Source organism: Ranitomeya imitator, chromosome 1 (assembly GCF_032444005.1).
Source record: "Ranitomeya imitator isolate aRanImi1 chromosome 1, aRanImi1.pri, whole genome shotgun sequence".
In the NCBI taxonomy this organism is placed as follows: Eukaryota; Metazoa; Chordata; class Amphibia; order Anura; family Dendrobatidae; genus Ranitomeya; species Ranitomeya imitator.
The window spans coordinates 105,819,621-105,832,806 of record NC_091282.1 but is presented as its reverse complement, the minus strand read 5'-3'; the positions used below and the strand labels follow the sequence as shown (position 1 = coordinate 105,832,806).

The window sequence follows — 13,186 nt, the reverse complement described above, 5'->3', positions numbered from 1 at the left end:
GAGGAAGTGTCACACTGGTTGGATCTGAACGCGAAGCGTATTGGAGCGGAAAAGAACCGCTGAGGAGGATCAGGAGTGATTTTCTGTCTAAAGTGTTCATCTGACAGAATTAACTGAGTTACGGGTTCACTGTGACAGAATACTGGAGTAACTTGTTTTGAAGGACTATTGCACTATGGTTGTGTTCGGCGGCGCAACTGTTTTTACATTATGTTTCAGATGGGCGGGGGGAGGGGAACAACTGTTGGATAGTGGGAAATTTATTGTGGGTGAGTGTCAGCTTTTAAGTCACTGGTAGGAGTGTTAGTACGTTCCCCCTTTTTCTCATATAGAGAGGGAGTAGGAGTTCTGTGAGGAAGGAGGTTATTGAGGGAGGGAGAGGTAAGGTTCAGGTTATTTTGCAATAATGAGGGATTGGGGGGAGGTTTGGGGTGGGAGGGGTCAGTTTAGGGGGGGGGGGAGAAGATCAAAAGATGGGAGAAGAATATTTTCATTGTTTGGCAATATGATGGGAGATAAAGTAAAAATTTTGAGCTGGAACATTAGAGGTCTATCAAACAATACAAAGCGTACGGCGATTTTGCAATATATCTTGAAACAGAGGCCCTCGCTGATATGCCTTCAGGAAACCCATTTAGAAAAAGTGGATATACTGCATAAAAGATGGGTGAGGAAGGCGTACCACGCGACATTCTCGAACTACGCTAGAGGGGTGTCGATTCTGGTGCACACGAGCGTAACGTTTGAAGAGGTGGAGGTAGCGATAGATAGTGATGGACAATATGTATTCCTAGTGTGTAAAGTATTTGCTAAATTGCTATGTGTAGTGTCGGTATATATTCCTCCACCGTACTCGGGGAAAAATTGCAGGAAATCCTTAATATAGCCGGTAGATGGGGGGGGGGGGGGGGGGGGGTGGAGGAATTGGAGGGGGCCTTGAGATCCATGGCGGGAGGGAAGGCGCCGGGGGCGGACGGCATTCCTGTCGAACTATATGGCGACCTTGCTGAGGAGCTGATGGCTCAGTTGTTGGGGGTCTTTGAGGAGTCGCTGGAGAGAGGTATATTGCCTAATTCCATGAGGGAGGCCATTATTGTGGTCATCCCCAAACCAGACAAAAATCCACGGTTACCAGAGTCATATAGACCAATATCACTCCTAACAACAGATGTCAAGATTCTGGCTAAGGCCCTGGCGAACAGGCTGACCCGGGTGATAGAAAAAGTGGTTCATTCGGACCAATCAGGCTTTATGCCTAATAAATCAACTGCCATTAACTTGAGAAGGCTATTTCTCAATATGCAAATACCGGCTGATAATGCTGGTAGGAGAGTGGTGGTTTCCCTCGATGCACATAAGGCCTTTGATAGTATAGAATGGCAATACCTGTGGTCGGTGCTGAGTCGTTGTGGGTTTGGGCCAGTCTTTATGTCATGGGTGAGACTCCTATACTCCTCTCCGGTGGCCAAAATCAAGGTGAACAATATGATGTCAGACAGCTTTCAGCTTTTTAGAGGTACAAGGCAGGGGTGCCCGTTGTCCCCGCTACTGTTTGCTTTGGCGGTGGAACCACTGGCAGCGACTATCAGACGGTCTCAAATGGTGAAAGGGTTTTTATATGGGAAGATGGAGGAAAAAAAAAAATCGCCTTATATGCAGATGACATACTGCTTTTTCTTGAGAGCTCTGGGGAACCATTGAGGAACGTAATAGCATTAATCGAGAGATTTGGGCAAATTTCAGGGCTAGTTATTAATTGGGACAAATCGAGCGTTTTGCAGGTAGATAGAGAAGTGGATTGTACAAGGGAGGTGGAAGAAGGTACAAAATTAAGGGTGGTCACTCAGTTTAAATATTTGGGGATTCAAGTAGCTCTTCCCTTAACCAGATTTGAGGAACTTAATCTCGAGCCTTTAATAACTAAGATACGCACTAAGATCTCAGCTTGGAGTAAGCTAAATTTGTCGGTGGTAGGAAGAGTAAATCTCCTCAAGATGGTGGTGATGCCTCAGATCTTATATGTCCTACATAATTCTCCGGTATGGATCCCGATGAGAACATTCCGTAAGCTGAGATCGTTATTCGGAGAGTTGGTGTGGGGAAAGAAGAGCCCGAGGATTAGGCAGGAGACTCTGCAGAGACCCAAAGATGAGGGGGGGCTTGCGTTACCCAACCCATGGTTGTACTTTCTGGCTGCACAGAGCCAACATCTTAGGGGATGGGGGAAAGGGTTAGAGGAAGAAATGGGTCACAGTAGTCTGGTGCATATCAGCGGGGTGTGGCCCTTGAGTTTGGGTCTGGAATCAGGACTATTTAGGAAATTGGGGACTGGTTGTCCCACCATGAATTTAATTCATAGAGTATGGCAGATGCTGAAGCGAATTAGGGGAATTGGGGGATTCACGGAATTTTCACCTATCTGGGATAACTCATCTCTTCAAGAATTTAACCATATGGAAGGAATGGGAGAATGGAGGGAAAAGGGCATTAGGCTATTAGGACAACTGATTCACAATGGGAGTCTTAGGTCTTATGATGCGCTTCAGCAGGAATTTGAGTTTCTGGGGTTGAAATGGTATCAATATAGGAGAGTTCAGCACGCTTTTCAGGCACAGAGGAGGAGGGGGCCCATAGTGATTCAGAAGGATCTCATGTTAGACTGTATACTAAATAATAATGGAACAAAGGGGGCTATATCGGAAGTATATGGGGATTTACTACACACATTTTTGGAGGATTACCAGATTAAAGCTAGAGAGAAATGGGAGGCTGAACTGGGGGAAATAGACGATGACAAATGGGGGTCTATTCTGGAATACATTCCTAAATTGTCAATGAGTGAGCCTGGGAGACTGTCGCAACTGTATGTGGTTAATAGGGCCTATAGGACACCCGACTTGTTGTTCAAAGCCGGAGTGAGATTGGATTCTGAGTGCCCTAGGTGCACTCAGACTGAGGCGGGTATGCTTCACATGTTGTGGGTGTGCCCCAGGCTCTTTTCGTATTGGGTAGCAGTGTTGAACCAAATTGGGGTGCTTTATGGATGTGCGGTTCCCAGGGATCCAGTGGTTTGTATACTTGGGTATGTGGAGGAATTGTCGGCCGATGAAACTGCCAAAATGGCAATAGCTAGATTGCTCTTCGTTGCAAGGAAAGTGATTGCGAGATACTGGATTAGGGAGGAACCTCCAACCAGACGAGAGTTTGTTGCACAAGTGAATCATATTGTCCAGCTCGAAAAAAGCATCTATATCAAGAGGAATAGGATGGGGTTTTTTCAAAAGCTATGGCAGCCATGGCTACATGGGAATAATTAAGAGGTTGTGGAAAACAATGTTAATAATGCAATATGTTTGTAATAAAGAAGATCTTCTTGTGGAGGAGGGGGGGAAAGTTGGGGTTGGTTATCTGAGGGAGGGAGGGGGGAGAAGGGGTATATTTTCTTGTTAAAATAAAAAACACAAATGCACCTTGATGTATAAGTAGATAACATTTATTATGATCAATAAAAAATTTATCTGATAAAAAAAAAATGTAGTTAGGCTACGTTCACATTTGCGTTGTTTGGCGCAGCGTCGTCGACGCAACGCACGGCAAACGCATACACAATGCAGCGTTTTTTGACGCATGCGTTGTCCTATACAATTGAAGATCCAAAATGGCCCCCAAAAAAAATACATTTAGTCAAAAGACGCATGCATCAAAAAACGCGGCTCAACGCAGGCACCTGCGCCCTATGCGTTTTTCATAGACACTAATGTGTTTTTTGGTGCATTTACGATGCAGGTGCGTTGCATGCGTCACATTTCCGAAGAAAAACGCATGAAAACTGCAACTTGTAGCGTCGTCCACGTCCTGTCTGGTGCGCCAAAAAAAACGCATGCGTCATAAAAGGCATGACAACGCATACGGCGCATGTCCATGCGCCCCCCATGTTAAAGATAGGGGCGCATGACACGCATCTACGACGCTGCGCCCCACGGCGCAAATGTGAACGTAGCCTTAGAAGTTTCCATACACACTTTAAGGGTATGTGCACACGTATTCTTGAGGTCTGCGGATTTTTCCGCAGCGGATTTGTGAAAACCGCAGGTAAAAGGCAATGCGTTTTACCTGCGGAATTACCACGGTTTTTGTGCGGATTCCACTGCGGTTTTACAACTGCGGTTTTCTATTATGGAACAGGTGTAAAACCGCTGCGGATTCCGCACAAAGAATTGACATGCTGCGGAATGTAAACCGCTGCGTTTCCGCGTGTTTTTTTCTGCAGCATGTGTACTGCGGATTGCGTTTCCCAATAGGTTTACATTGTACTGTTAACACATGGGAAACTGCTGCGGACCCGCAGCTGCAGAAAAACTGCGGATCTGCAGCAAAATTCGCAGAGTGTGAACATAGCCTAATAACGTCATTACCTAATCTTTGGAAACAAAAATGCAAAATGTACTGCAGTCCCTTCTATCTCTGCATTCTCCTTACCTGCTCATCTAAACCAGCAGTGATCTTGTGCTCCACTCTCTCCTTCCTGTGGTGCTTTAGGAGAAAGGGTCATGGACCGTTCCTCACTGTACTGTGTGTGACACAATGTGAGGGAGGATGGTACGTGACACGAAGTCTACCCTAGCATCACTAGAAGCAGAGCCTAGTCAGGGAGTATGGGAGAGGAAGACACTACTGGATAGAAGAACAATGCCTGCAGGACGTCAATCATCATGAATACTTCCCTCAAGCTCTTAGTGTTGTAAATAACATTACGCCAAGATCACAGCTATAGAATATTCAATTGTTTTAAAAGTAAATTATAATGCGCTTACCCAGGTGACTGCGGAAATGTTTCACAAATTCAATTCCTTCTTCTACCTTCTTCCAGAACTTAACGTGCCCATCGTGGCTGGCAGTTATAACAAAGTCTGTCCTGCAGTAAGAAAAGCATTGTTAAAGGGGTTGGCAAACTTTCTTAAATGGTTAAAATCGTAAAGTGTTTGTAAAAAAACAAGCAACTTTGCAATTTACCACTTATTAAATAATCTCTGTTCTAAAAAAAAAAATGGGAGGGATTCTCAAAACTGTACTTTATAGCTCGCTGCTAAGATTACTGGAAACCCTGCAGTCTCAGAGCGGCTGCTTACCTAGGCAAATCACACTCACTGCTTGCAGGTCCTAGGCTTTAAAGCTGCTTTGAAGACGGCTAGATCTGACCAGCTTCAGTTGTTTCCCTGCACTACCCATGTGAAACAGGTAGGGTTCGGAACAGCGGCGCAGCGATGCCACCCATCCGAACTGTAAGTCTTCATAAGCACACCATGGATGCCGGGAGGCAGAGAAGCGATGTGCTCTTGAAGACAGAAGATTAGAACACTCCATTACCTAAAAGTAGATTTGCTTCTGTAAAGTTCTACTCCTAGCTGCCTACAAAATATATACAGTACAGATCAAAAATTTGGACACCCTTTCTCATGTAAAGATTTTTCTGTATTTTCATGACTATGAAAATTGTAAATTCACACTGAAAGCATCAAAACTATGAATTAACACATGTGGAATTACATACTTAAAAAAAGTGTGAAACAACTGAAAATATGTCTTATATTCTAGGTTCTTCAAAGTAGCCACCTTTTGCTTTGATGATTGCTTTGCACACTCTTGGCATTCTCTTCATGAGCTTCAAGAGGTAGTCCAAACTTAAAAAGGTGTGTCCAAACAATTTAATCTGTACTGTATCTACCTGCTTAGAAAGCTTGTTACCCTTGTTTCTCACATTTACCCAATAGGGGAATATCGGAATATTAATTTTAAAGAAAGATGCAAAACCCCTTTTTCTAAGGTGTCACAATACAAACGGCAGTGATGGATGACTCAAGAGTCTGCTGACTGGTTACAGCCTTCTTCACCCATAATTGATTTTTTTCCAAGTTAATAAACAATGGGTTATTTTTCATCCTTATGCTGGAACCGACGGACATCAGTTTTTGGTCCATTTTCACCATCTACGCATCATTCTTTTTATTCTCATATTAAAAAAAAATATATAAAACTGACAATGATTTGCTTAGTGTCTCGTAGCAGCCAGTCAGTAAAAAGCAGATAGCACTAGGAAACCACCCTAGGCCGAGTTCGGACTGCAACACGGACCAGAAAAGAACGAGTGCTTTATAATTTTAATAAATTTATTAAATGTAGAATATTGGTCAGCAAAAACATAAAACAAACCTGATGTGTTCTCATAGTACATAATAGATCAGTGGGCGGTCAGAAAAAAAACACTAATAAGTGAAGAAAGCCCGAGAGATTCTATGTAGCGCAAATAAAACGCACTTACTTGGTGCATACGATGTGGGTTATGACATCTCTGTGCATATAGCTGCGCTCGTACATTGAAGCACTGGGGAGGTTGTCCAGGTACACTCTCTCAAACTCAAGAACTTATGAGAAAAGAAAAACAAAAGACATGTTCTTATATTCACACCAATGAAGTCTGCGATCGCCAAACACAAGAGACAATAATCAATCCACAAGTGTCACTCCATCCATAAGCAGAAGGAACTACTACAACATCACGGCACTTTAAGTAGCAGAGGGCAGTTCTTTCATTGAAAGCAACACTGTTTCCAGCAATGAAGAAAAATAAGTGAACACATTCAGTCTACAGATACGAGGCCATATGTCACATGTAGCATGCATCAGATATGCAGCACTAATAGATGTAGGACCTGGCGCTTGTTTCAGGATAAATGGATCAATGACATAAAAAGGTATTCCAGCAGTTACAGGTAAACCCATTCTCCTCCTGGATAGGCGATAAGGGTTATGTACCCTTTCAATTGCTGTAATCTACAATTCAGAGTAGTGTGGTAACCAATACATATCTACACTATCAGAATGTAGAATACAGGACACTGCCGAGAAGATCAGAACACAGCACAGAATAAGCCACAGTCCCTGGATCACAGTCCTGCAGTCAGCGGGGAGGACACAAGGTGCCACATGGCCAGAGCTTAGTGTGGAATCATGTATTATTGCTTCCTGTACTAGGACCCATCGTTACTAGTTGCATGAACCAGCCTCACAATAGTAATGCATTGCTCTAGATATATCTTATGCAGAGCCCCTGAAGAAGTGAGAGCACGAAACATCCATTGGTGTGAGTTTTTTACTATCACACTGCAGATATCCGTTTGTCCGTTGACACGCTGACTATTTTAATAGTTATTAATTGGGTAATGAAGGACGCCTCTCCTGGCAGCCCCTACGCTTCGGGTATGAGGGGGAATGGGACACCTCTCACGGCAGCCCCCACACTTCGGGTATGAGGGGGAGAACGCCTCTCCCGGCAGCCCCGAGATTTGGGGGTGGGGGGATGCCTCTCCTGGCAGTTTGAGTATGAGGGGGGGGGACACCTCTCCCGGCAGCCCCGCGGTTTAGGTATGGGGGGGGGGGGGGACGCCTCTCCCGTCCCGGCAGCCCCACGGCTTGGGTATGGGGGGGGGGGGACGCCTCTCCCGGCAGCCCCGCGGTTTGGGCATGGGGGGGAAACGCCTCTCCCGGCAGCCCCGCGGTCTGGGTATGGAGGGACGCCTCTCCCGGCAGCCCCGCGGGCTGGGCATGGGGGGGGGGGGGGGGGGGGACGCCTCTCCCGGCAGCCCCGCGGGCTGGGCATGGGGGGGGGGGGGTGAGGGGTTGACGCCTCTCCCGGCAGCCCTGCGGTTTGGGTACGGGGGGGGGGGGGGGGGGGGGGGGGGGGGAAAACGCCTCTCCCGGCAGCCCCGCGGTCTGGGTATGGAGGGACGCCTCTCCCGGCAGCCCCGCGGGCTGGGCATGGGGGGGGGGGGGGACGCCTCTCCCGGCAGCCCCGCGGGCTGGGCATGGGGGGGGGGGGGGGTGAGGGGTTGACGCCTCTCCCGGCAGCCCTGCGGTTTGGGTACGGGGGGGGGGGGGGGGGGACGCCTCTCCCGGCAGCCCAGCGGTTTGGGTATGGAGTGACGCCTCTCTCGGCAGCCCCACGGTCTGGGCATGGGGGGGGGGGGGGGGGCGACGCCTCTCCCGGCAGCTCCGCGGTTTGGGTATGGGGGGAGGGGGGAAAGGCCTCTCTCGGCAGCCCCGCGGTTTGGGTATGAGGGGACGCCTTTCCCGGCAGCCCTGCTGTTTGCGTATAGGGGACGCCTCTACCGGCAGCCTCGCGGTTTGGGCATAGGGGATGCCTATGGTTGGGGATGCTTCAGCAAGGCTGGAATTGGGCAGGTTAATTTTTGCAATGTTCCCCAATACTGAGGTCTGATTTTTCCAGCAGGACTATGTGCCATGCCACACAGCTAGGTCAGTCAAGGTGTGGATGAAGGACCACCACATCAAATCCCTGTCATGGGCAGCCCAATCTCCAGACCTGAACCACATTGAAAACCTGTGGAATGTAATCAAGAGGATGATGGATAGTCACAAGCCATCAAGCAAAGAAGAACTGCTTAAATTTTTGCGCCAGAAGCAGTGTGAAAGACTGGTGGAAAGCATGGCAAGACGCATGAAAGCTGTGATTAAAAATCATGGTTATTCCACAAAATATTGATTTCTGAACTCTTCCTCTTCCATTAGTATTGTTGTTTCTAAACGATTATGAACTTGTTTTCTTTGCATTATTTGAGGTCTAGAAGCACTAGGGTTTTGTTTTTTTTGTAATTTTGACCACTTCTTTCAGAAAAAAAAAATCATTGCTTGGAACTTCAGAGACATGTTGTCAGGAGTTTATAGAATAAAAGAACAATTTACATTTTAGTCAAAAATCTACTATATAATTGTCTAAGGGTCACTTCCGTCTGTCTGTCCTTCTGTCTGTCACGGTTATTCATTCGCTGATTGGTCTCGGCAGCTGCCTGTCATGGCTGCCGCGACCAATCAGTGACGGGCACAGTCCGGGAAAATGGCTGCTCCTTACTCCCCGCAGTCAGTGCCTGTCGCCCGCATACTCCCCTCCGGTCACTGCTAACACAGGGTTAATGCCGGCGGTAACGGACCGCGTTATGCCGCGGGTAACGCACTCCGTTACCGCCATTAACCCTGTGTGTCCCCAACTTTTTACTATTGATGCTGCGTATGCAGCATCAATAGTAAAACGATCTAATGTTAAAAATAATAATGATAAAAAAAAAACCCTTATTCTCACCTTCCGCCGTCGCCTCCTCTCCTCGGCACTGCAAGCGGCAGGTTCCGCTTCCAAAGATGCTATGCATACCAATTCTGGGACCGGACACCGCACACAAGCGCCGGAACTACAACGGGCTCTTCGGATGCTGAGTATGTTTCTTTTTTATTTTTTAACCTGTTACCTACGTGGCCTGGGCAACATACTACGTGGCCTGGGCAACATACTACGTGGCCTGGGCAACATACTACGTGGCCTGGGCAACATACTACGTGGCCTGGGCAACATACTACGTGGCCTGGGCAACATACTACGTGGCCTGGGCAACATACTACGTGGCCTGGGCAACATACTACGTGGCCTGGGCAACATACTACGTGGCCTGGGCAACATACTACGTGGCCTGGGCAACATACTACGTGGCCTGGGCAACATACTACGTGGCCTGGGCAACATACTACGTGGCCTGGGCAACATACTACGTGGCCTGGGCAACATACTACGTGGCCTGGGCAACATACTACGTGGCCTGGGCAACATACTACGTGGCCTGGGCAACATACTACGTGGCCTGGGCAACATACTACGTGGCCTGGGCAACATACTACGTGGCCTGGGCAACATACTACGTGGCCTGGGCAACATACTACGTGGCCTGGGCAACATACTACGTGGCCTGGGCAACATACTACGTGGCCTGGGCAACATACTACGTGGCCTGGGCAACATACTACGTGGCCTGGGCAACATACTACGTGGCCTGGGCAACATACTACGTGGCCTGGGCAACATACTACGTGGCCTGGGCAACATACTACGTGGCCTGGGCAACATACTACGTGGCCTGGGCAACATACTACGTGGCCTGGGCAACATACTACGTGGCCTGGGCAACATACTACGTGGCCTGGGCAACATACTACGTGGCCTGGGCAACATACTACGTGGCCTGGGCAACATACTACGTGGCCTGGGCAATATACCACGTGGCCTGGGCAACATACTACGTGGCTGGGCAACATACTACGTGGCTGGGCAACATACTACGTGGCTGGGCAATATACTACGTGGCTGGGCAATATACTACGTGGCTGGGCAATATACTACGTGGCTGGGCAATATACTACGTGGACATGCATATTCTAGAATACCCGATGCGTTAGAATCGGGCCACCATCTAGTATACCTATAAAAGAGAAAAATCAGACAAACGGAACATTTTGCAGCGGCCTCTTAATTTTTGCTAGAGCTGTGTATATATCTCACAGTAGGGTGACAGGAGACACCTCGCAGCTCCGTCTCTCAGCAGCACGCTCCACCACTGACCTTTCCGTTTCTTGCTCTGAGTTGCCTCAGCTGGCAGAGGTCCGACCCAGCCGCCGCCATCGTCTTCCTCCTCTTCCCGCTTCTGCTCATCCCGCTTCTCGCCCTCGCTACTAGAGCCGGAGCTGGAGCTAGAACTACTGCTGCTGCTGCTGCTGCTGCTCCTCCTGGCTCGCCTCTTTCTGTCCGCCATGCTTGCCGTAGGACGTCACCATTCCGCGACAAGCCTCTCTGCTGCTGCGCGCTATGATGACGTCACCACCCTGCTTCTGCCAATAGCTGGAAGACGCGGGAGATTCGCGCTTGGATTCACCTCAGCGGTCGGGTTCCTGGTCTCACAGCAGCCGGGATGGCTGGACCGGCTGTTACCATGGTAACATACTAGGGATAGCACGGGGGTTCCGTTCTGTTTCCTGTGTGCTGAGGCCAGACGGAGCCTGCAGTAGTCACCTGACCACTGACCAGTTATTCTTAAAGGGGCTGTACATGATTAACATGGTTGCTTCCTACCTGGAGCAGTGCGTCACGTGTCCATGCTTGTGCCTGGTGCCGCAGCCCTGCCTCATTAACCCCTTCCGGGCAGGGATATTTTTCGCCCTTTATTTTATGTTTTAATATTTTTCCTCCCCTTCTTTCCAGAGCCATAACGTTTTCTTTTAGTTTTGTGTCCACACAGTCATTCGAGGGCTTGCTTTTTGCAGGACAAGTTGTAGTTTTGATTGACACCTTTCATTTTATCTTTCAAAGTGGCAAAATTACATAATCCCAGCCCAGTTCAGCCTAAGGGTATGTGTCCACGATCAGGATGGCCGGCGGTATCGTCGGAGCGGCTAAGCCGCTCTGCGGTAAGCCCCGCCCCCTTTCTGGGACGCGATGATGCCGGATGTGTTCATAGCACACATCCGGCATCATCGCTCCCCACACATAGGGCCCTGTGCTATATCTTGCGGCGACGCAGCGTCGCCGCAAGATATACGGACATGCTGCGATCTGAAAAGACGCGCAGCATGTCCGGAGTCGCAGGGCCGCCGCGTGCGTGTTACCACGCATAGTGGAGACGGGATTTCATTAAATCCCCTCCACTATGCTGTAACATCTGGACGCTGCGTGTCTGACGCTGCGGCTCTATGCAGCGTCAGACACGCAGCGTTTCCTGCACGTGGAAACAGACCCTAAGGGTCTATGCACATGTTGCGGATTTGGCTGCGGATCCACAGCGGTTCCCATGAGTTTACAGTACCATGTAAACCTATGGAAAACCAATTCTGCTGTACACATGCTGCAGAAAAATCCGCGCAGAAACGCAGCAGTTTATATTCTGCAGCATGTCAATTCTTTGTGCGTAATCCGCAGCACTTAGTAGCCCCTGTAATACACTGATCGGCAGCACTTAGTAGCCCCTGTAATACACTGATCGGCAGCACTTAGTAGCCCCTGTAATACACTGATCGGCAGCACTTAGTAGCCCCTATAAAACACTGATCGGCAGCACTTAGTAGCCCCTGTAATACACTGATCGGCAGCACTTAGTAGCCCCTGTAATACACTGATCGGCAGCACTTAGTAGCCCCTATAAAACACTGATCGGCAGCACTTAGTAGCCCCTGTAATACACTGATCGGCAGCACTTAGTAGCCCCTTTAATACACTGATCGGCAGCACTTAGTAGCCCCTATAAAACACTGATCGGCAGCACTTAGTAGCCCCTGTAATACACTGATCGGCAGCACTTAGTAGCCCCTGTAATACACTGATCGGCAGCACTTAGTAGCCCCTGTAATACACTGATCGGCAGCACTTAGTAGCCCCTGTAATACACTGATCGGCAGCACTTAGTAGCCCCTGTAATACACTGATCGGCAGCACTTAGTAGCCCCTGTAATACACTGATCGGCAGCACTTAGTAGCCCCTGTAATACATTGATCGGCAGCACTTAGTAGCCCCTGTAATACACTGATCGGCAGCACTTAGTAGCCCCTATAAAACACTGATCGGCAGCACTTAGTAGCCCCTGTAATACACTGATCGGCAGCACTTAGTAGCCCCTGTAATACACTGATCGGCAGCACTTAGTAGCCCCTGTAATACACTAAACGGCAGCACTTAGTAGCCCCTGTAATACACTGATCGGCAGCACTTAGTAGCCCCTATAAAACACAGATCGGCAGCACTTAGTAGCCCCTGTAATACACTGATCGGCAGCACTTAGTAGCCCCTGTAATACACTGAACGGCAGCACTTAGTAGCCCCTGTAATACACTGAACGGCAGCACTTAGTAGCCCCTGTAATACACTGATCGGCAGCACTTAGTAGCCCCTATAAAACACTGATCGGCAGCACTTAGTAGCCCCTGTAATACACTGAACGGCAGCACTTAGTAGCCCCTGTAATACACTGAACGGCAGCACTTAGTAGCCCCTGTAATACACTGAACGGCAGCACTTAGTAGCCCCTGTAATACACTGATCGGCAGCACTTAGTAGCCCCTGTAATACACTGAACGGCAGTACTTTTAGCCACAGTAATACACTAATCAGCAGCACTTTGTAGCTCCTGTAATTCACCCATCACCAGCACTTTGGTAGCCCCCGTAATACACAGATGAGCAGCACTTTGCAGCCCCAGTAATACAACGATCAGAAGCACTTTGTAGCCCCTGTATTATACCGATCGGCAGCATGTAGCCTATGTTATACACTGTTCAGCAGCACATTGCAGCCCCTCTAAT

General features: G+C 48.6%; 2 protein-coding genes across 2 annotated transcripts in view; one reads left to right on the top strand and one right to left on the bottom strand.

Annotated features, from left to right (window-relative positions):
• PPWD1 (peptidylprolyl isomerase domain and WD repeat containing 1) overlaps positions 1-10,688 on the bottom strand; it is a 46,683-nt gene extending 35,995 nt beyond the window's left edge. The window contains exons 1-3 of the mRNA XM_069749411.1: positions 10,460-10,688; positions 6,320-6,422; positions 4,815-4,915 (exon numbers count right to left, since the gene is read on the bottom strand). Coding sequence (XP_069605512.1) covers positions 4,815-4,915; positions 6,320-6,422; positions 10,460-10,649 — 394 coding nt within the window. The 5' untranslated portion in view covers positions 10,650-10,688. The remainder of the gene's footprint in view (positions 1-4,814; positions 4,916-6,319; positions 6,423-10,459) is intronic.
• Positions 10,689-10,691: 3 nt separating this feature from the next.
• The window catches only part of CENPK (centromere protein K), a 120,324-nt gene continuing 117,829 nt past the window's right edge, over positions 10,692-13,186 (top strand). Inside the window, exon 1 of the mRNA XM_069749424.1 lies at positions 10,692-10,829. Within this exon, the coding sequence (XP_069605525.1) occupies positions 10,806-10,829 (24 nt within the window). The 5' untranslated portion in view covers positions 10,692-10,805. The remainder of the gene's footprint in view (positions 10,830-13,186) is intronic.